Source organism: Bombus vancouverensis, chromosome 10 (assembly GCF_051014615.1).
Source record: "Bombus vancouverensis nearcticus chromosome 10, iyBomVanc1_principal, whole genome shotgun sequence".
Classification (NCBI taxonomy): Eukaryota; Metazoa; Arthropoda; class Insecta; order Hymenoptera; family Apidae; genus Bombus; species Bombus vancouverensis.
In genome coordinates, this window is record NC_134920.1 from 2,341,196 (window position 1) to 2,362,167 (window position 20,972).

At 38.4% G+C, this 20,972-nt stretch overlaps 2 protein-coding genes across 11 annotated transcripts in view; one reads left to right on the plus strand and one right to left on the minus strand.

Annotated features, from left to right (window-relative positions):
- The window catches only part of dlg1 (MAGUK family member discs large 1), a 530,145-nt gene that overhangs the window by 463,636 nt on the left and 45,537 nt on the right, over positions 1 to 20,972 (minus strand). Inside the window, exon 1 of one of the 7 annotated variants that reach the window (XM_033338871.2) lies at positions 7,075 to 7,162. The exons of the other annotated variants lie outside the window; for them this stretch is intronic. Within the exon in view, the coding sequence (XP_033194762.1) occupies positions 7,075 to 7,147 (73 nt within the window). The 5' untranslated portion in view covers positions 7,148 to 7,162. Of the gene's footprint in view, positions 1 to 7,074; positions 7,163 to 20,972 lie in introns of those variants that run through there. 7 annotated transcript variants of the gene reach the window in all.
- Positions 17,706 to 20,488, plus strand: LOC117159225 (facilitated trehalose transporter Tret1-like). Of its 4 annotated transcripts, none has more exons than XM_033338882.2 (5): positions 17,706 to 17,900; positions 18,049 to 18,339; positions 18,425 to 18,970; positions 19,507 to 19,949; positions 20,347 to 20,488. In XM_033338882.2, the coding sequence occupies exons 1-5, from the start codon at positions 17,837 to 17,839 to the stop codon at positions 20,419 to 20,421; spliced, it is 1,419 nt and encodes a 472-aa protein (XP_033194773.1). In that variant the 5' UTR covers positions 17,706 to 17,836; the 3' UTR covers positions 20,422 to 20,488. The 4 variants fall into 4 exon arrangements, with proteins under 4 accessions (XP_033194773.1, XP_033194772.1, XP_033194775.1 ...); XM_033338881.2 differs by having other exon boundaries at positions 17,746 to 17,900; positions 18,035 to 18,339; XM_033338884.2 differs by having other exon boundaries at positions 17,748 to 17,900; positions 17,957 to 18,339.

A 20,972-nucleotide genomic window follows, 5' to 3' on the forward strand; every position in this document is an offset into this window, starting at 1 on the left:
TACGAAGCGTTCAACGTTTCACGCGACCAAGTTTAGAAACGAGTTTCCTTTCTATTTATGATGCGAAATTCAAAACTCTTTAACTCTTTCCTTAAGGGGCGAAATAAATTCAAACGACTTAATTAAGTAAACGACACAACTGGAAACAGGAGCCACCGGTCGCCGGATTTTTAATGAAAAGCGATTTTTGAGAAAGGATGAGAACTGTCCTAGCATAATGTTAAACGGAGGAAACGCAAATTTGTTTTTGCTTGTCCCTCCTCTCTTTTTAACTTCGAGATTGGCTTATACGATACATTGGTTTATATATCGTAAAATAGGTATCATGTATCTTTCGTAATTATCATATTTAAATTGTCATCTTATTGTGTCTTGTATAAAATCGCAACAACGAATGTATGTTTAATAAATGATATTAGATGATCCTTCTCTTTTAATATCGTGTTAAAATAACTTAACGCTCATCAAGAACGTCAAGCAGAAATTTGAAACGTCCAGAGAGTGGAACGCAGAAACTAATTTAGGCTTTCCCTGGAACGTTAATTCAGGATCTGGATTAAAACGAAAGACACGACCATAAGAACGGAAACAAATGAACGAAGACGCTATTATTTTCGTCGTTCATTAACACGTGCGCCGGTGACACAGTTCGCACGCAATAATTAAAGGACGCCCCTTTTCGTCGACGTGCGTCTAATTAAAGCACGCTAATTATCGAAGTGAATTACGGAATTCGTGTCTCGACAACGTTTCTCACAATCATCGCGACGATGAAGCGTTTAAATCATTGTAAATTTTCTTTTATTTAACGCGAGAAAAATCATGGCAACTATGATTTAATCTATTGAGAATGCAATGCACAGTCACAACAATTAATTAAACCTTGATTTCCTACGCAATAGAGATTTTATATTTTTACATAATCAAGACAGAATTGCGATCAAAATCATGTTAACGGACAGGATAGTTTTCAGCCACGTATAATTTCGTTTTAACATAAACAGATGATAATAATTTATAATAGATAATAAAGATAATAATTTACACATATAATTGAAATTGCTCAATCGCAATTGGAATACCTAATACTGGCTGGTATATTTAGTATGTTTTTTTAGTATATTTGAAACTGATCATTAGCTTGTTCGTAGGAAAAAAGGTCGTGTAAGCTCGCAATTTCCAATGAATACCAGTTATATAAAAAATTAATTATCAAACGATAGTTAAATCTCACACATCTTTATCCTTCTCTTCCAATCTTCCACAAAGGAAAATCAATTAGTGAACCTACAAATGTGGAATAAGTGGCTAAAGTAATGAACAGTGAAATTTATCTGGCACGCCCTTGCTACCTCATGTTCGTGAGAATGACGGGCGGGTTTCTCCCTCCGTCGTAAACCAAAATCGTAGGAATTCTTTACGTGCGTCCGTAATATCGCGAAACGAAACATTCTTCGGGCTAAGTTTATGCAAATAGGATACACGCAAAACCGCACAAACCGGAACATTTATCATGCTTTATAGAAGCGTGTACAAAACGTAAATGGAACGATGCTTGTCATTTCGAAACTCTATGAAAAATAGTGGATGAAACGTCCCTCTGGCCGATGATCCATGATATACCACCGCGGATATACGTTATACGTACCAAAGGAACACCGCCCTTTAAATACATCGTAAATTCCAACGAGCAAACGTAGAGAACGGCGCATCTAACGGTGTGGTGACAGATTAAATTATTGTTTCGGATGTGCTGTGAATAATCTTCGAACATGATTCGATTCGATTCGATTCGATTCGAAGCAATGGAAAAGGATCGGAGATCGAGATTCAGCTCCGGTTCGATGGAGGACGAAAAGCAGAGAGTTTAGACGCGAATCAATTGGAAGTTGCGCGAGAATTCGCAGACGTTTAATCCAGGCCATCATATTACCGACACTGGCGTCTGGCGCGTAAGATAAACAAGGGAACAGCGGAATACAGATTTTCGGAATTTACGGGCTACAGGAATACGGGCCCTGTAGTTCTAGAATTATGGAAATTTCGAATAATTGGATCCTACCTCCTCCCATGTCGCGAAAACACACCAGCGTGAGACAAATGCGGCTGAACGTGACTCGGAGATGCATCGAAATCCGAGAAATTCGTTTTTCCGCGAAGTAGGAACTGTTTTACACGATAAAAATTCGCGTTAAAGGAAATGGTTTTGTAGGATGAAAGATTGGCTTGGCATTCTAGTCAAAAGGGACAGCGTATACGAAAATACCGATACTTCCAAATATTTAATATACATTACCAGAAAGTCGAAATGCTTTCTGCGGGAAATAAAGTTACAAGTATCGATACACAAAATCTTTTTACCAAAGAGATTTAAAAAAATTTGTTTTCATTTTTTTTTTCGATTCTATAAGACGCGTATATCAATTTGCTATTATATAAAATCTATCTGCTTACCGTCCATACTCTAAAATCCTGATTAACTTCAAATACTTGAATAGGATATAGGAGAAGAAGACAGATTATTGTCTTAATTTTAAACATCTATTAATAAATGGGTTAACATCTATGAAATGTAGAAAAAGACAACAAAATTGTATAAACGAACTCGTATGCTCTCAAATAGTTTTTTAGTGCTGATACAATTCTGTTAATTGGTTAGCAAATTGTTGGTACATTTCATTACTTCCTTATTTTGCTTCTCTGCCAACACGTTATTACGAACACAATTTCTAGGAAAAGGAAGAGGAAATTTCGATATAGAAATGAAAATGGAAGCAAGTTCCATTTAGAAGATCTTAAAAATTCAAAGAGAAGCGAAAGGAATCTTATATTGAACGGTGAATCGAATCTTTTACAGAGAATATATCGGTACAATAGGTATCAGTTTTGAATTAAGGTTTAATAGTCTTATCTTTTGTTCTTTTTTATCTTTCTTCCATTTTTATCGATGTGTCAAACTACGTCGTCTATTAAAGCGTTCGAGACTTCTCCTTCATGCATTACTGAAAAGATCCATTTGATAGGCCGTCATCTTCATTGAGTAGAAAGTAATTCTTTGCCAGCAACCGGGATGAAAATCGCAAGAAAATATCAAACCTCTCAGCCGTGACTCAAGAAGAAAAAACGAGAAAAATTAAAGGTAATAAATTTCCTTTGGGGAGTCGATCGGCTGACGTTAAGTCGAGATAAAAAAGTAATTCCGTTCCCCTTAATATTCCGTGCCACTTTTCCTCCTATATCTCTTCCGTGAATGACGACAAAACCTTTCGAATACTTAAAAACCAACGCGCCGAAGTATCGAAAAGTATGAGAAAATTTTTCTTCTTTCGCAAGAATTTTCATTAGAACGTAATACAAAACATCCACATATAAAACACCGTAGATTACACAGAAAAAAAAGAGAATTGCGATATGTTTTAAATCTTCCTTCCGCGTAATAAGCTTCATGTGGTTTCGCGAGTTTTCTAATTAACACGGCTCTAGAATGAAACATGGGCAAGCGAAACTTAATAACGTAATCAATTTAATGCCAGTTTTAACGTGAAAGAAAATAATCAATGTGAAAAGAACACGAAGAAAGAAAACTCTGGGAGCGAAGCAAGGTGAAAAGGGGAGGAGAGAGAAAAAGAAGGAATACCTACGTTCCACATAGAGAGGAAGAATTTTATGTTCCTCCTGGTAAGGTTCTGCACGTTACCGCTGTCAGGAAAGGAAAACGGATCCGTGACATCCAGTCGGCTTTTCCACTTGATGCTTTCCTTCTTTCTCCCTTTTCGCGATCTTTTCTTCCCTTTTCTTCCCTATGCGAGTCCCCTACTTTTCTCTTGCTATTATCTAACTCATTTGTTCGGCACGTTGGTATACATTCGGGAGGTAGTACATTTGCATCCTCGGGCCCCCGACCGCGTTCAATTTGCATGAGCGACGTACCCGTAATTTAGTATCAGAAGTTTCATACCATTCAGGCATAAATTATACATACACGTTGGAATGAATAAATATATTTCGCTAAACGCGAGTTTCCATCATGCTAACGCGTGTCAATATTTAAGTTTATATCTCGGTCAATATTTAAGGTCCTGAAAATTGGACGAAATATCAAACACATTTACCTAACTTTATACCCCTAGCTTTATTATTATTTTTATCATCTCTATGAATTAACATTGATACTGAAATTACAAAACTAGCAGTGGCAGAATATAGCGATTAAACTACTTCGCGTAATGAAAAGATTCCCAGGGAGCCACAAAATCTGGATTCTTATAACGAGCTGCGGTTTTGACAGTAACTCATGCAATTTTTTCTGTTCGTGCCATCACCGTGACAGTAAAGTGGAAAAATGTTGCACGGTATCTCCACCGAGAATCGTAAATTGCTTCCCGCGAAGAATGCATAGGAAGGGAATGAGTATCAGATATTCTTTATTATGATAAACAGCCGCCGTTTATCACGAAACGATTAATCGAAAGACCAATACGAAATACGTTTCCGTCGTATTTAAGAAATCCTAGGATGATCGAATTGAATCAAAATGCAGCTGGCTCGCTTCACGGTTTGAAAAGTCAGCCAGAAGCCAGTAGCATTTATGGAAAGTTGAGAAATTATTGGAAATTTTCTAGGATCGAGTCGACACGAGCCTTTACACAATGTCCCTGTTCCAGTGAATGATCTTAGTCCAACGATCAAAGGGATCAGTAGATCGAAAACGTCCTTAGGATAACATATAGGCTATAAGATCGTGATTGCCGGTAGAATGTTTTCCGAATCGATTCTTCCTCAGTCGATAGATAACGCAATGAAAAAGTAGGCTTCAATAATCTCCGCCATTTCGTAGAAACTTTTATCGAAGAATATGAACAGGATATGAATAATGAAGCATGACTGATTATATTTGAATAATATCCGAACCGGTCTTTTCACGTCTACGCCATTTAATTATTTTATACGTTATCAATATTCCCCGCACTTTTATCTCGAACAGAGATTCATCCAGATCCAATAACTTTCCCGTTAGCTCCTTACCTAAAATCACAGTTTAGCGAGGGGGAAAAAGCCGTTGCCCTCTCCATTTGATCCAGAAGGAATAGGCATAAAAATTCACAGTTTCCAACGATTTCGAAGTCTATTTCTTCCACATGACCATTCATTATTCTACGCGAATGATAATAAAGAACAATCACAAGTGGGCACCGAAGGCGATCGTACAAACAGTGCCAATTTAATCTCCATTCTGCGCGTGACAGCTAAAACGATCCTCCGCCCACCGAGCAGTCGTCTGGAGCAACCATAGCGTGAAACCGCGATAATCTCAATGTCCATTTGTCCCGATTCCATTGTCGACCATTGAAAATGCCGTAAAAACAAACACTCTGACCCTACTGCAATATCTCAAATATTTTCCATGAACATTATCCGTTCCTCTATTTCTTTCTCGTCCCATCGAAATATAATTCGCACATTGAATCCTCGTCAAGTTAAAAGGAGGGTTAACGTGAAACTAAATTCGTTCCAAAGGTATTCTCGTTGCACTTTGAACGGACCGAGGAAAATGCAAGTATAATTACCATGCATTTCGCAATTTTCTTCGTTCTTGACAATTAAAAGTATATTTCTTCTCTAACAGCGAAATAAACGTCGAAACAATAATGGAGCGGTTAGTAAAACAATGGTTGAATGTTAACACTACATGCAATTTTCATCGGCACAACACGTATCCACGTTTTTGAACGAACTAACGAGAATTAAATTTCGATAGTTTAATTAGTATTTCAGCGTTTATCACCGATTACTATTCCCATATAAATCATCAAGCGTCGAAAAAAAGATTATCACAATTCAAACCTCGACATACGTCGCACCTCGTCTCTTTCCTTTGTTAAACGTTGGAAGCGCCAGTTGGGTGAAGAAATGAATAACAAAGAAGATTATCGCTAAACTGGAAAGATTGAAAAGCTATTTATTTTTTATCCGCCGTAACTGTTTATGCCGCAATAATAAAACAAATACCGAACGCACTTTAAATAATTAACGCATCGCAATTAACGTATTTTGTATATTCTAAAGCAATTGAAACTCGTCCCTTGAAAAATTTGTCGTCACCGATCGTCAAGAAGATTGATTTATAATTTTTTCAGAGACGAAATCCGGCGTAAAACGATGCGAAAAATAAGCGACGCGTATCGAGTAAATTATCAAACAGTTTGCACACGATCCAGTGATGCCGAACCGTGACGAGAAAATAAATTTCCGCAAATTTACACGAAAGGCGTGAACAATCTCGGTTCGCCATTCGTTTATTCGATTACCATGCTATAATATTTGCCTGAGCCGCGTTGGCTAACGCCTCCGCGTTAACGAAAGCCGTACTTTAACTGCTTCATTATGCAAAACCTTTCGCTATCTTTTCTCTAAATAAGTTTGGGCCAGTGTTAACGTCCGCTCTCTTCCGCCGGTTCGTTGCTCGTTTTGCACTCAGGCCGGCCGCCTTAAAATAACGCTAATCTCACCATTCTCTAAACTAATACGCCCAAGAATATACTCCATCGCTTAAGGATACTCGCTACCGAGCCCCTGATCGTTTACGTTCAACTACGAAAACGTATTTCACATGAAATGGATTCATGGTATTGCATCCTTCTTTTTGCACAAAGTATCGCAACCAACTTGCAACGGAACAACGTTACCTTTTCCTTGATCGTCTATCGACCGTAACAAAGAAACGGTAAGTAAAAGACAAAAATATGTTTATTTTCCGTCGTAAACTTTAAATCGTTTCTCGGACAAATACAAAGGACACGCTTACCGATGATACATATCAAATATATCAATATTATCGGATTTATCCGATTTCGTTTTTCAAGATATATTCGTAAACGTTGAAATCACAATTTTCAGAATAACTTCGGGAACCTTCCCGCTATCTGTAATCTTCGCGGTTAACCACGCGTTTTAAAAACGGAACAAATTGTATAAAAATTCAACAATGATAATACACAGAGAAAGGTAAAGTTGAACAAGAAGTTCGAGGATTCTTGACTACCAAGGGCTACAACGTACAAAAGAAGAACTTACGGTATCGTTCGAGGTAGAGCACGGTAGGCAGATAACAGCACATGCCGTTATCACCGTGCACGTGGGCATACATGTCTGCTAATTAACACCCGCCGGCGGTAACGCGTACACGAGAGTGTTGCCGTGGCCTCTGATGCTTAACAGAGCAAGCCTTCTCTGTCAATTCGGCGATCCACTCGACGATCCTTCACCGATGCCGGAACAACCGTATTCGGATGATCGCGGATGCATGGTTGGTGACGGTAGGAACAGCAGCACGCTGCAAGCGGGTGTCCACGAGCAATACGCGTGGCCCGCGCACGCCGATCGATCGATCGATGAATCCTCGTCGTCGACCGGCTACCTCTTAGTGAGAAGCGAGACAAATTGACGCTGGGCCCACTCGCGTCGCTATTATACACCGCAAATAACGCGGATCGATCACCACGAGCCACCACCGTCTCAGTCTACTCGTTAAAACACCTTTTTCTCTCTTATCTGGAGCCGCGAGCTTCGATTCGCTCACCTCTCTTCGCCCAGTTTTACCATTCTTTCCCTTCTAATCATCAATGAAGAACACGGTTAAGTACGTGGCCGACTGTCTGTCGACTGGTAGAATTTCGAACAATTTTAATTGCGAATTCGAGGGTTTGATCTCAACGCGCCGCGGAACTTTCACAATCACCGGCTTCCTGCACACCGATCGTTTCATCGATGTGAATTATTCGAGTAACCGACGAATCGCAGAGGTAAAGATGTAGTTCGTTCCAGTTTCACCATGCACCAGTTTCACTTCGAAAGCACCACCAACTCGATATCTCATATAAATTCGTCGGTGAGAATGAAATCTGTTTTCTGGAAAAACATCGGATGAAAAATGACGTGTTTACGGGGTACGGTCTATCCGCTTTATTACAACTTCATTCGCCTCTTTTGTTCGAAAGTCCAAAATTACACGCGACGGCAATGTCAAAGTTTGCGGTGGTTTTTAAGCTTAGTTTTTAACATGGAAACACGACACTGACGTTCTGTTGGCAATACGTAATACACCGTCCTCGGTTTTTCCGTTTAATCTTCCTACATGGATCATGACAGACTTTTTTCAGCCAGTGCCCCGTTTATTTTCCAAACGCCGGTAGTATAACGCCAGATCGCTTATTCGCCCAACTTTTTCAAACACCAATCGATAATTTCGTTAAAATTATTATCTTACCCCGAATCTAGTAAGCCTGTATAAAACATCGTTTCGTTATACCGCGATGTTACCCGATAAAGTTCATAAATAATCTCCTGATGTACAGATATCCCGATGAATAACAAACACGAATGGTTTATTCTCTGGAAGTATATTTACATCTAGTCGGTTGTTTAATCGTTTCTGTAGTCGCTCTTCTCGTATGGCTTAAGAGATTACAATCTCCGATGAGGACGCTACGATGAGGATCTTTGACGCTACGAACAATGACTTTATCAGCGTGAAAATGGAAGCTGGAAAATTTGGGCTGCAATTAACGCAATTTTCCCGAGAGGCTTGTTATGCAACCGCACAGAAAATGGTTGCAGTCAAGTGCATTTATGATGCCAACCACGCGCACGTGACTGATCCATCTGAACCAGACACACGATTGATTTGCGAGATGAACACCTGTCAACGAGTTAATTGTACCGTCTATAGCGATTTCGGTTTCTCCATATCCTACTTTTTTTTCTTTTTTTGTTACTTTTTCTATTGTTGGTCGATTCGGCGACACTGAAACGATACGTTGCAGCGACGAAATTACACGCGTCAGCCGGAATTTCACGATACAAGGACGTCTGGATTTAATTCCCATTCCCATTAAGTAATATCGAAACTCTACGATTCTCGAACGCGTATTAGTTTGCAATTAATCAAGAAGTATCGCTTGTGAATGTCATGCGATCACGTTTCACTCAATTTGTTACATATCTCGCATAATAATGCAATTTTTCGGCGATATTATACTTTTTTCTTGTTTCACTTATTTCCTTTATTTTGTTTTCGTCGAAACGGTGACACGAAAAGTTTCTCAACGGAGTTAATTAGCGAGTCATTTTTATTCGATTCTGCGCATCGTAAAAACCAATCGACGAAATTAAAAAAGTTTTTCGCTTCGTGAAAGACTGATCGTAATTACGTACTGTTTAAAAGCCAGGTTCGATCGACCCTTCGAGTTTAATCGTCGTCGGTACTGCTTCGGAACATCGAATTTCTCTAAAGTTCTGTTTCGTAAATATTAGCTTCCGTTAAGACAAACTTATTCAGTGAAGCATCGCACGCTATCCTGATGCGCAAATCCTCAATTAACCATTACATACTCGTGCCGTCAATCACGCAAGACAATGACATCCGAATTCCATAATACCGTCGATTACATCATTTCGAATTTTACCTAAACCGCGTTATTTTGCCTTAGAGCACGCCGAATTCTTGGACGGGAGAATCATTCGAAAAATTCGGTTGTTTAGGCGAATGCTGACAACCGACCAATACATAAATCTCTCTTGATATATGTACAAAATTTATGCCATAAATTTAGTTCGATCTCTATGAATACGATTTCCACCACCGAAAACTCCACGCAAGGTAAATATTTACTAACAGCTTAATCTTTTATACGAGTAAGAGGATTTTGATTTCAGGGGAACGAAACGCCGAGAAAAAAACCATCAATTGCTCAGCTCGTTATTTTTTACCGAGACGATGCGATGTGTTTGTTCCTTTTCGTAATAAATCGAACTCAAACCTTACAGACAGTGATGCAAACAATTTACATTTCCTCGGAAAGCAAATTTTGATAAGCATATGAGTATAGTATACGTGTTATCGAACGTAATGGTACGGTGATTCATCGTACTGTTTATGATATATAGACCGGTAATTTTTTCTACGGGAGGCAAAGGCCATTAGTCGTGTCAAAGAACTTTTACGCCGATACATGTGCCGACTACGTTTAGAAAAGTTCAAACATCGAGTCAATAAAGGGACCATCGCAATTTCCGAGTATACTCCATCAAAGTATCCCAAAAGTTGTTAAATTCGGAATTTATTTTCAACGAACAATACCATTGAAATAAGTCTCGTCACGGATGAAAACCGTTTTCCCGTATATTTCAATATTCACCGTAATGTGCATACACCACCGACAACTTCAAATAACTTCAAAGCGAAACCAATTTGTCTCTACGAAAAAATCATTGAAGAAGAACAAAAATCTCCGATAAAATGACGTAACTCAAAGTGTCGTAGTAAATATGCGAAAAATATTAACGCTATCGCAAGATCGAGACGTTTCTCCTGTCGCAGTATACTTTGATGTTTCGAAAACTGTTCTCGATCTTCTAAATAAATCGAGCCTGGATTCGTTATCCATTCAAAGAAACACACATCGCGATCACTGTACGTTCGTTAAATAACACATTTCACAGACAGGACGTTAGTCGGGAAGTTAGTTCGTTTTTTAGTTTGTAGAACAGCTTAAAGTGAACACGCCGATACATCGATTCGAGGATCATCGAAGCAAAACATCACTTGTAACGCCGAAAAGCAAGATGTAATCACGTAAACTATCCGAGGCGATTAACACGTGAGTCAACGGCGTCGTCGACAGCATTCTTTGCACGACATTCCGTCGGAATTTCATGGAAGCGGAGGCAACGCACATGGAACGCCCGCTCGGAGCGGCTTTAACCCGCTGACTGCCGGAGTCGCCCCTTTTCCAACCCCTTGACTCGTCCCGGACCGCCCCCCAAACCCACCTCCTTCCCTGTCCTCCTCCTCGGTCCCGCCAACTTCATCCACGACCTCTACCTTTGCCCGTACCTTCGCGAAATCCTTTCCTCCTCCGTTCGTACGTACACACGGCCGCCGACCGTGCCAAGTGTTCGTGCACCTTTCCATTTCTCCCATTAACAACGTAGAGTCTCGGCCCACGAGGAAAGAAATTACGACTTGACAGCTATACCTTAAATATGGCGCTTGAAATAATTAGCAGATGCAGCGTTGTTGGATGATACACGCGGCAAACAAATATCGGGGATGCGAGAAATAGGGTAGGTTCAACTGTTGTACTGTGAGCTACTTTATAGATATAGATATAGACGGTGTAGATGTTTAAAAACATTTTTAGCTTTTTTAGGAGGTTCGCAAAGTGTCATTATTTCGATAAATATCTTTGTGTTGTTTTATTATTTTTGGATACAAAAGTTAGCAACAAGACTTAAATGTCCCGGATTAAGATAGATCAGAGATTAACGGTAAGTAGTATTATACGATACTCGATCAGACATTAAGCGACAATGAAATTCACTCGTGTAAAACACTCGAATCTCGTTCTTTTCTGCTCCTTCCTTTTTTCCTTTGACTACGGTTGTTACTTCGGATTTCTACGACATAATAGATAGCATTTTTACGGACTCGCCGATTCAAATACGAATAGGTAAATTTTACGGTGCCGTAACTGAAAAATCGTCGTTCTCTTTCGTCGTTGAGAAGGAGAATAGAGTCTTTTATGTTTCGAAGCTCCGCGCTATGAAACAAAACAAAAGTTTTCGCAACAACGACGGTAACTTCGTTACTAACGGCGGGGAAGTCATTGTGAAAAGCAATTACAGAGACGACAAACGTTTCGTATGACTGTATGAAAATACGACGAACTAGGGCAACTTGGTCTGCGCGGGAAAAAATTCGAGCGGAACACTTGCTAAAATTGGAAAACGCTTTATATCTAATGCTCGCATTCGCCTTAACCATTCTCGACGGTTTGATGCGATCATTGATCGAGCGCACGCGTGTAATAGGATAGAGCATCACGGAGAAGAGAAACACGACCGCTGTCTGTGTTTTCTTTCCTTCATCTCCCTCGTTCGGCACCCCCTCTTTTGCCATCTCCCTTTCTTCCGCTTCTTTTCTCGGTTTATCTTTCTCTCTCAGATGGAAAAGCGGCGCGAACAAATAATACGGGATGAAGAAAACGAGATAAAACCCCATGAAACGAAAAGACGATGGAAGAAAGCCATCCGCGAAGCCGACATCTCCTCGCTTCAGCTTTACGTCTTCCGTTGACTGGCCTGAAGAATCCCGCTTTCACGTCGAAAGTCTTCTTAACGAGAGTAAAGAAGAAAAAGAGCTGGCACGAGATGGAGAATATCCTTCGGGTACCTAATAGCTTTTTACGCCTTATTACTTATCATTACAGCTATCATGATGACGATCGACCTTGGAAAGAAATATGTACTAGCTTGATAAGATCACGCGATTATCAATGATGCAATGGACCAACCAGCTTCAGTTCGTGTTAAAGTCTTCCGGCAAATATGTCGAGACGCGAAAAATAAATATGTACCGACATATTTCGTTTAAGGAAGAGTTATGCTACAAATTAAGCGCGAGAAGCCCACAAAGATTTTAGCATTTGGGAAATTTGGTATATAACTAAATATCATAAACTAGAATTCCTCGACAATGGTATTTGCCTAAGTCTGATTAAGCTTCCTTAATCTCCTAGCCATTGCGGGGTTGATTTCAGGAGTCGCGAAACAATTCAGAGATACAATGCTAACAGAGAATACCATCTGATCGTTTTACGTGTTAAATTCAGTCTACAGTTGGCAAAAAATACACACCGAACATAGGCGACATTCGCAATGCAAACAACGCTAATCTTAGCGCATATATGGGCTCGTTCTTCAGCAAATATAATAAACATGTTATACAATATTGCGGTGTAAGTCATTTCTATTTGAACTTCTATTGAATAGACTAACGACCATTCGTCGTACTGTTTCGTGGCACGGATCAATCGGAAATATTTACAACAATTTGTATTTTCGTTGTTATCGTTGTATTTATCAAATACCAATGAAATATTACAATGCCCAGTATTTTGTAAAAATTGAAACTCCGTGTTTATTTCACATTGCCTCGTCCGTGTACGTACTTGATGCCTTTGTTTATGATAAAGTGAATAAACTCAGCGAAATTGCGTTCCAGTTTTACGTAATTATTACTAAGCAATCTTTCTGTTGAAAAAAGATAGAATACAAAGAAAGGAGAACAATAAGGACAGAGAACGTAAAAATGAACCGATTTCAACGATCACTCGACGCTCAAATTTCGATGCGAATCTCGATTCTCGAGTGGAGCAAATCGATTGCGCGTCTCTTCGAAACGTCAGATCCCTAATACGTTATGAATTTTACCCCGCTTTGCTTCTTATTATCGATCAACAGAAAAAAGCTAGGCATCCTGAACGTTTCACCAAATCCTGACTAAAAGAAATAAAGAAGCAAAACTGTCGGTGAAAAGGGAAAAGAATCTCTTGCATCTCTAACCGAGCATAAAGTGGAAAATATCTGCAGCCGAACTATATATAAAATGGCAAAAGAGAAAGAAAAAGTCTACTATTGTGTCTGACATCCCGTTATCGTATTTCGGAAAGGTCACCTAAATAATGTTTTATGAGTAAAAACAAGTTGAAAATCATTTTCAATTTAGCTCAATCGTGTTGAGATATATTTACGAAGTTCGTGACATAATAATACACGAAGTAAGTAATGTCTCGAAGCGATTTCTCGTTATGCTTTTAATTTCCAACAAAATGATCCATCCGTTAATTGTAGGAAAATAATAAGGACAGCTCTTTGAATTCTATTATTCAACACCGAAACTCAGTCTTAACTCGACTACTTCAAGCGAATCCGCTTATGACTTTGACGGTAATGATGAGTGTGCCGTAATACAATTACGAATTTAATTACAAAGAACGTTAATTACACAAACTATAAGCTTCGTTTCAATAGTGCATCGGATTTAGTTTACGAGATAAATCAATTTGCCTAATTCTTTCGTTACATAAAGTACGCATAATTGCGCTTCCGGGCGAAGCTAACTAAGTAATTAGTGAAAAGCAAATGCGAAAATGTGATCAGTATTTTGTCTTTATTTTTAAATTAAGAATTATGAAAATTTTAAATGAAAATATACACAATCGTCGCTGCTCTCCATAAGTTATAAACACTAACATATGTATGCTTGATAGAAACTAAAGTGTTCCGACAGCATATAAATAAATATACAGTTATTTATCGGAACGTAGCACACGAAAGAAGCTCGCATAAATGAAAATAACAATAAACGAATAAAATTCTCTTGAACGAACTAGAATAGCAAAATTTAAATAATGATTTTCATATAAATTAAGTTCAGGAAAAATGGAAATGTCATAAACTACGTAACGAAATCTTCTAAATAAAATATCCTCTTAATCGAATAGTGACGCGCAAAAAATAAAATAAATCCATCGCAAGAAATCTTGCAAGAGTGGGTCCCTAATCAATCTGTATGTAAATTAGAAAATTAATTTTCGAGAGATTTTATTTAATCCGTCTTTCGCGGCATGACAACGCGTTTGAGGCAATAAAGAGAAGAAAAAATAATTATCGAGCGTATTAAATGAAACTATCGTGAACATGACGTTTCCCAAATTAAGCGATTAGAAATTTTATCCATTTCTTCCATTATCGATTGCGAGAATAAAAAGCAGCGATTTTTACACTTAATCATAGGATAATTTCACAGACGGTTTGACACTGTCGGAATCATAAAAATTCGACCGAAATGAAACGATACACGGTGTAGAAGAATATCTCCTTGCCGTTGGCTCCCTTCCTAGCCATTACCTATTCCACGGCTAGGTTTTACTTTCAACCCTTTTCAACTATGGTTCAGCCCCTTCCTTTTACCTTGAGGAGTGATAGCTTTCGAAACGTTACATTATACACCAGGAACTCCATTCGCTGGTACGCCAGTTCATCTTTGTCTCCCTTGGTTGTCGGATAAAACGCGAACGACCAGAAGGAAGTCGAAGAAGGAAAAGGAAAGAAAGAAAAACGACCAGGGCAAAGAGAAGGTTCGAGATGAAAGGGCAAGAAGAAAAGGGTAAAAAGAAAGTACAGGAAGAGGACAACGCAAAGGAGAAAGTAAGAAAAATATGGCGAGAGAATAACATACATGCATGTAGGTATATATATATATATATATATATATATATATATATATATATATATATATATATATATATATGTACATATATGTTATATATATAATGTATTATCTACATGCGACTAGCATTACGAGCTTTAGTCTTCCTACGCCTATATCCACGTTTTCTGACGTATTTCGTCGTCTCCTTAAAAGTAAACTATAATATAGCCACTCGTACTCACACCCCTCGTAAGTATATCAGGGCCTTCTCTCCCTGACGGAACTAGAGACGTGAGCTGGATTTCCAAGATACCTCTGCTACGTGAGGTTTTGGCATTATAAATATTTTGCGAACTTGTCGTACCGGGGAACAAATTTCAATAATTTAAGTTAAAAGTAATCATGGTCATTCAAATGTTACTAACTTCTAATAACTCGTTGAGTCATAAATTGCCCGGAGACTTCTAAATCGAGCAACTCTCGGAACATGTACATATCTCGTGAAAATGTGTTGTAGAGGCTTGTTTATCCGATGCTTTGAGGAAAGTTCAGAAAACATCGTAAAAGACGAAAAGTGCATTTCGCAGAGACGAATACAGCGACACCGCTCTAAGAATAACCTTGCGAAATTATACGGAGCTTCCTGCGTAAAGTAAATAAAGGAAGTAGTAATCCGTGTACGACGATGGAATAGCTTTTCTCTCTGCAATAAAAGCGCATATAGATCCTTGGATCTTTGGCGAACCGTTGGGAACCATACGATCGCTCGAACTAACTTCGCAATCGACAAACGGGTTATAACTTTCTTTCATAAATCGGCAGTACAATTGTCTTATAAAAATCCATTCGAAAATTGGACGAGAAAATACACAAATTTTAATATCTTTTCATTTTAGTTCACTACGAACACTATGACAAGGCAAATTTCAAGCTTGAAGCTTTTTTTCACTTTGATCCTGCACTTTATCGATAAGATCGCAAGTACATTCGATAATAAGCAAAACTGATCAAATTCAATTATGCGATTCCCGAGGGCAAGTAATCCAATTTGCACATCATCAAGTCACGCGGTGAAACTAGTTCGAAGAGCCAGGCATACAACCGACCACATGTATCAAATATTGAAGTTGCTAGATTGCGCTGGACTGCCCTTAGGGATACCAAATAACTGACAGACCCTGAAAACCCTTGTCGAATCGCAGTTTGTAGTTAACCCTAATCTGCATGAAGAGACATAAGATTTCGAACGTTCGAAACGTCGTTCAACTTCCAAAGGAAATCCAGAACCAAGTTGGCCTCGTCACGCTGACAACTTCTCCAGTTTACAATGTAATTTGATCTTTATCTATCATACTGCTTATCTATCTATTCTTTTATCTATTTTTCTTTATTGTCTTTGAAAACACTAAATGATTTGTAGACAATTAGCATTTGAATCAAGTGCTAATTTACATTATTCTAGGAACTTCGCATCATCTAAAACTACCATTGTTAGATTTTTTCCTTAGAATTCTAGAAGTTTGAAAATCATTATCACTCAAGGACTGGAAAATAAGTTTTCCTTGCAAGTATTTCTTAATTTCATAATTGCCAAAATACGTGCATACGACATGTCTGCGTGATGTCATTCCAATATGCACCTTTTTCACGAATATTTCACATTCTCGGGCGCAATACTATTACAACCATTTCCAAGAATGAACAGATATTTAAATTTCATCGATATACACATTGACTTCGACCGATCCTATTGAATCTTAAAATTATAACTTAGAAAATTACATGCATTCTTCGAGTAATTCTTCCTTTACGTACAACTGAAAATTCAGAAATGATGCAAAACGAAACATTGAAATTTATCACAAAAATCAAGAGCACAATGGATGAAACTAACAATATCAGCATGAGAAATACGTTGTATAAAAACCGTTCTTTTCGCAGGAACATGCTCCAAGCTTGCAAGTTGGCGCAAAAATGAAAACGTCAATTTAATAAAAGTTGAAAATATTTATTTCTATTCGTTTATTTCGTTCATTAAACTCAAGCAAATTCCAGTGTGTATTTTAATTATGCTTCTCGCCAGTCATCGTGCAATTTGGAAAATTGATTAACGCGTGACCATAAATATTTCGTTTCGTGTAATAGCACGTTGAACCGTATTTCGATCCAATCTTCATTTCTATTAAAGTCATGAAGAACCTCATTTTCATGCCAAAATCGATATTAGCAGTGCAATAACACATATGAAAACATAATTCGTTGTTAATTAGAGCGGTTCTCAGTGGTTAAAGTTTTCTGTTTTAACTTTTTGTCGTGGGAAAAGGCTGAAAGTACACGTACATGAATCGAAGCTGAATCATTGAAAACTTAGCAGTGTTTCTCTCGATAAACAACAACCATCCGTTCATAATTACTTCCATAACGATGCTCGAAATTGTTAGAGAGCCAGATTCTATTCACATTGCACATAGTACAACGTTGTGCAATCAGTAGGTTGCGGTATACGATATTCGAGGCAGTCCAAAAATTCGATTGAAATATTACACGCGAATGCACGCAGTTTCCGTATCGCTGATAGCGAAAGCTTCATGACGAATCATGTCTCACTGCTAAGATACCGAGCGCCAAATATTTATGAGAGGCGACGATCCGAAAGAGAATGCGAACTGAGAAAACAGGAAAATATAAATCAATTAGAAGAACGAATCCGCGGTAGTGACGAACCGGTGCGGCGGAGAGCCGTCAGAAGTATTCTTGCGCTTTATCTCGCTCAACGCATCCATGAAACTGAAGGCAATAGAGGCTTTTCTCCGTGTGTGGCCACAATGGGCCACCTGTCTGACAGGTTAGTCAACAGTTCTACATTTCTGTGTACGTTGCATTATCCTTGTGTTATTTTAGTTAGACACAGATATCGATGTTACAAAAATATTATGTGATCGTCGCACGTTTCGCGTGAATTCATACAACATCAATTAGGGATTTCATCATAGTGGCTCTAATGGCTATCAGTATTGGACTAACGATCGGTTGGACGTCCCCTTTCCTCGCACGCTTGACCCTGGAAGACTCGGAAATACCTATAACGGATGAAGAAGGATCATGGATCGTTTCTTTGTTACCATTTGGACGTTTATTCGGTGCTATCGGCGGTTCCGTCACCATGGAGTATTACGGCAGCAAAAGATCTCTGTTAATGTCTGGAATTCCTATTATAATAAGTTGGATTTGCATAATATTTGCTAACTCGGCATTTTGGCTTTACGTATTCAGAGTTAGCGCAGGTAATTTTTATTCGACGTTTGTGATAGATCGCACATGTATCTTGTCACTTCAAGTACATACAATTATTAGAAGATATTTTTTTAGGTATCTCTTTCGGCATGTATTATAGCTGCTTCGCCTTTTACATAGGCGAAATAGCATCAGCCAACATTCGTGGTGCACTGGTCAGCACAATAGTAAATGGGATGCCATTTGGAACGTTGATCGGCAACATAATGGGCAGTCATGTGTCGATGATGTGTTTTGGACTTGTAAGTCTAGTTTTGACCATCTGCTTCATGACGGTCTTCCCGTTGCTACCACAATCGCCTCACTATTATGTGCGGCAGAATAATGCGATTGAGGCGAAGAAAACGATCCAATGGTATCACCGAAAATCAAACGTGAACGTCGAGTTGGAAATAATCGAGGACTTCGTGCAATCTTCCAAATCAACCAACTTCCGCGACAAAATCAATCAGATTATGGAAAGGAAGAATAGGCGCGCGTTCTATATGATTATACTGTTGTTCATTTTCATGCAACTCAGTGGGTTAAACACCGTGACATACTATATGGAAATAATCATAAGAAGCGCGAAAGTGACGTCGCTGGAGCCGGCGACCGTCGTGATCATCTCCACTGGAATTGGTACATTTTACACAAAGAGGATAATTTCTATGCATATATGTTTCAAGATAGAATAGCGTTTCTTTTTATTCCGATATAATCCGTGAATTTTCGAAATAGTCCAGTTCTCATTTTAAAGCTATGTTTACCCTGGATGTGTATTCTGATGGGTATGATACGTTACATTTTCCATCTTGTACAAGTAGCTTTAAAATTCATTACGTTGCCAACTATTATACATTATCCATACCGCTCTATATTATATTAAAATGCTTCTTTTTTAGTCGTAAAACGACATTTAGATCAAAAATTTAATAAAAATGTACTTTTTAGCTTCTTCTGCTACGTTTTACATGTATATGTAAATTCATTTCGGTCTTTAAATGTTTCATTCGTCAGAGCGACAGCTCGCCAGAGCACGCATCCACTGTTGCCATAACTTAAGACGTCGAAAGAAAAGGACGAAACTTTCTTTTTGCCCCCCGGTTTATTTCTCCTTCTTCTATTTTATTTCGAGGATTTTCGAATCGATACAGGATACGATATTCGCATTCCAGGTATAGTGATCGGCTGGATCAGCGTGTATCTGATCGATCGGTGCGGGAGAAAGGTTCTCATTGCGGTGTCATGCGGCTGCGTAATCATCGCGATGGTGCTTCTGGGATTACACTTTCTGCTACTGGAGCAGAATTTTGAACCAAAAAGTCTGGAATGGCTGCCGATCCTAGCGATGATACTCTTCATGATGATGTCCATCGGTCTGATACCGGTTCCGAGCACCATACTCAGCGAGCTTTTCCCAGACGATTTAAAGAGCATCGCCGGATTCACTGCCAGTATCACGTCCGCGTTATTCGCGTTCATCTGTAGTAGAACCTACCAACCGCTCATCGATCTCATGTCCGAAAAATACGTATTCTGGATGTACGCGATAGCCATGACCGTCTGCTTGGTATATTCGATCACCGAAATGCCCGAGACCAAGGGGAAGACCTTGCAGGTAATTTTTAACTGATTCACAACGTTCACGATCTTATCAGATTATTGCAAATATTCTGTCGACGATGTGATATTTGTAAAGGGGAATTTTATGTCTTTGAAGAAGCACTGTTTTAAATATTGTACAGTATACTCGATTTTATTAATTTATTATTTATCCAGGCTCGAAGATAGATTATATATTTGAAGCGGCGTATGAGATGATTCAGTAGATATTCATCAAAAATTTGCTAATTCGATTCTAATAGAAAAGATGTCAAGTTGGCTCGCGAGAGTGTGGGTAATGACAGAATGATGTAGTAGTCTGTTCCTGTTGTACAAACAGTGGACGAATCAGTCATTGTTCAGTTTCCCGTTGACGTGGTATTAAATAATCGATATCGATATAATGTTGACAGGAAATACAGGACATGCTAGCTAGCGAGAGTAAAAAAGGAGGAAGCAGTTCGGAAATAACAAGAACGGTACGATAACAGACTGTATTGGAATAAAGTGTGAAGTAAAGGTGATCTCAATAAAAATAAATGATACTTCCACGAACGAATATTTTAATTACTCTTATCATATACCTTTATCACATATACCGAAAATGAAAGAAATATATAGTGTTGATTATTATATAAAATAATCAGTCATATATACGGAGATTTCAATTTCTCCATTACTCAGCGAATTGTACGTAATTACACGTATCTTATCTTATCACAAAAAGCCACTAAACAACAGTATTTCGCAAATAACCACCAGAGAACTTAATCAGGCAATGACGTGAAGAATTATTAAGGAATTTTGCAATTAAACATTAAATTCCTACAATATATGCACAAAAAAGATATATTAGACAACTGATATTATTACTTTCATTTGCATCATAAAGGATCGTTAAATTCAAAATCAAAACTGAAGACCTGTAAACTATACTTAAAACTCCAGGGTGTATTTTATTTCGATCGTTTTAGTCTGTAAACATATTATTTGAACAAAAAGAATTTAAAATAAATATCAAACAGTGCGTTTGTTCAAC

What these genes read in the sequence shown, in the direction of transcription:
- LOC117159225 (XM_033338882.2), top strand. Translation starts at nt 17,837, where the DNA reads ATGAAACTGAAGGCAATAGAGGCTTTTCTCCGTGTGTGGCCACAATGG. An exon ending in GATCATCTCCACTGGAATTG is followed by an intron (nt 18,971 to 19,506) that starts GTACATTTTACA and finishes TTCGCATTCCAG; the next exon opens with GTATAGTGATCGGCTGGATC. An exon ending in CCAAGGGGAAGACCTTGCAG is followed by an intron (nt 19,950 to 20,346) that starts GTAATTTTTAAC and finishes TAATGTTGACAG; the next exon opens with GAAATACAGGACATGCTAGC.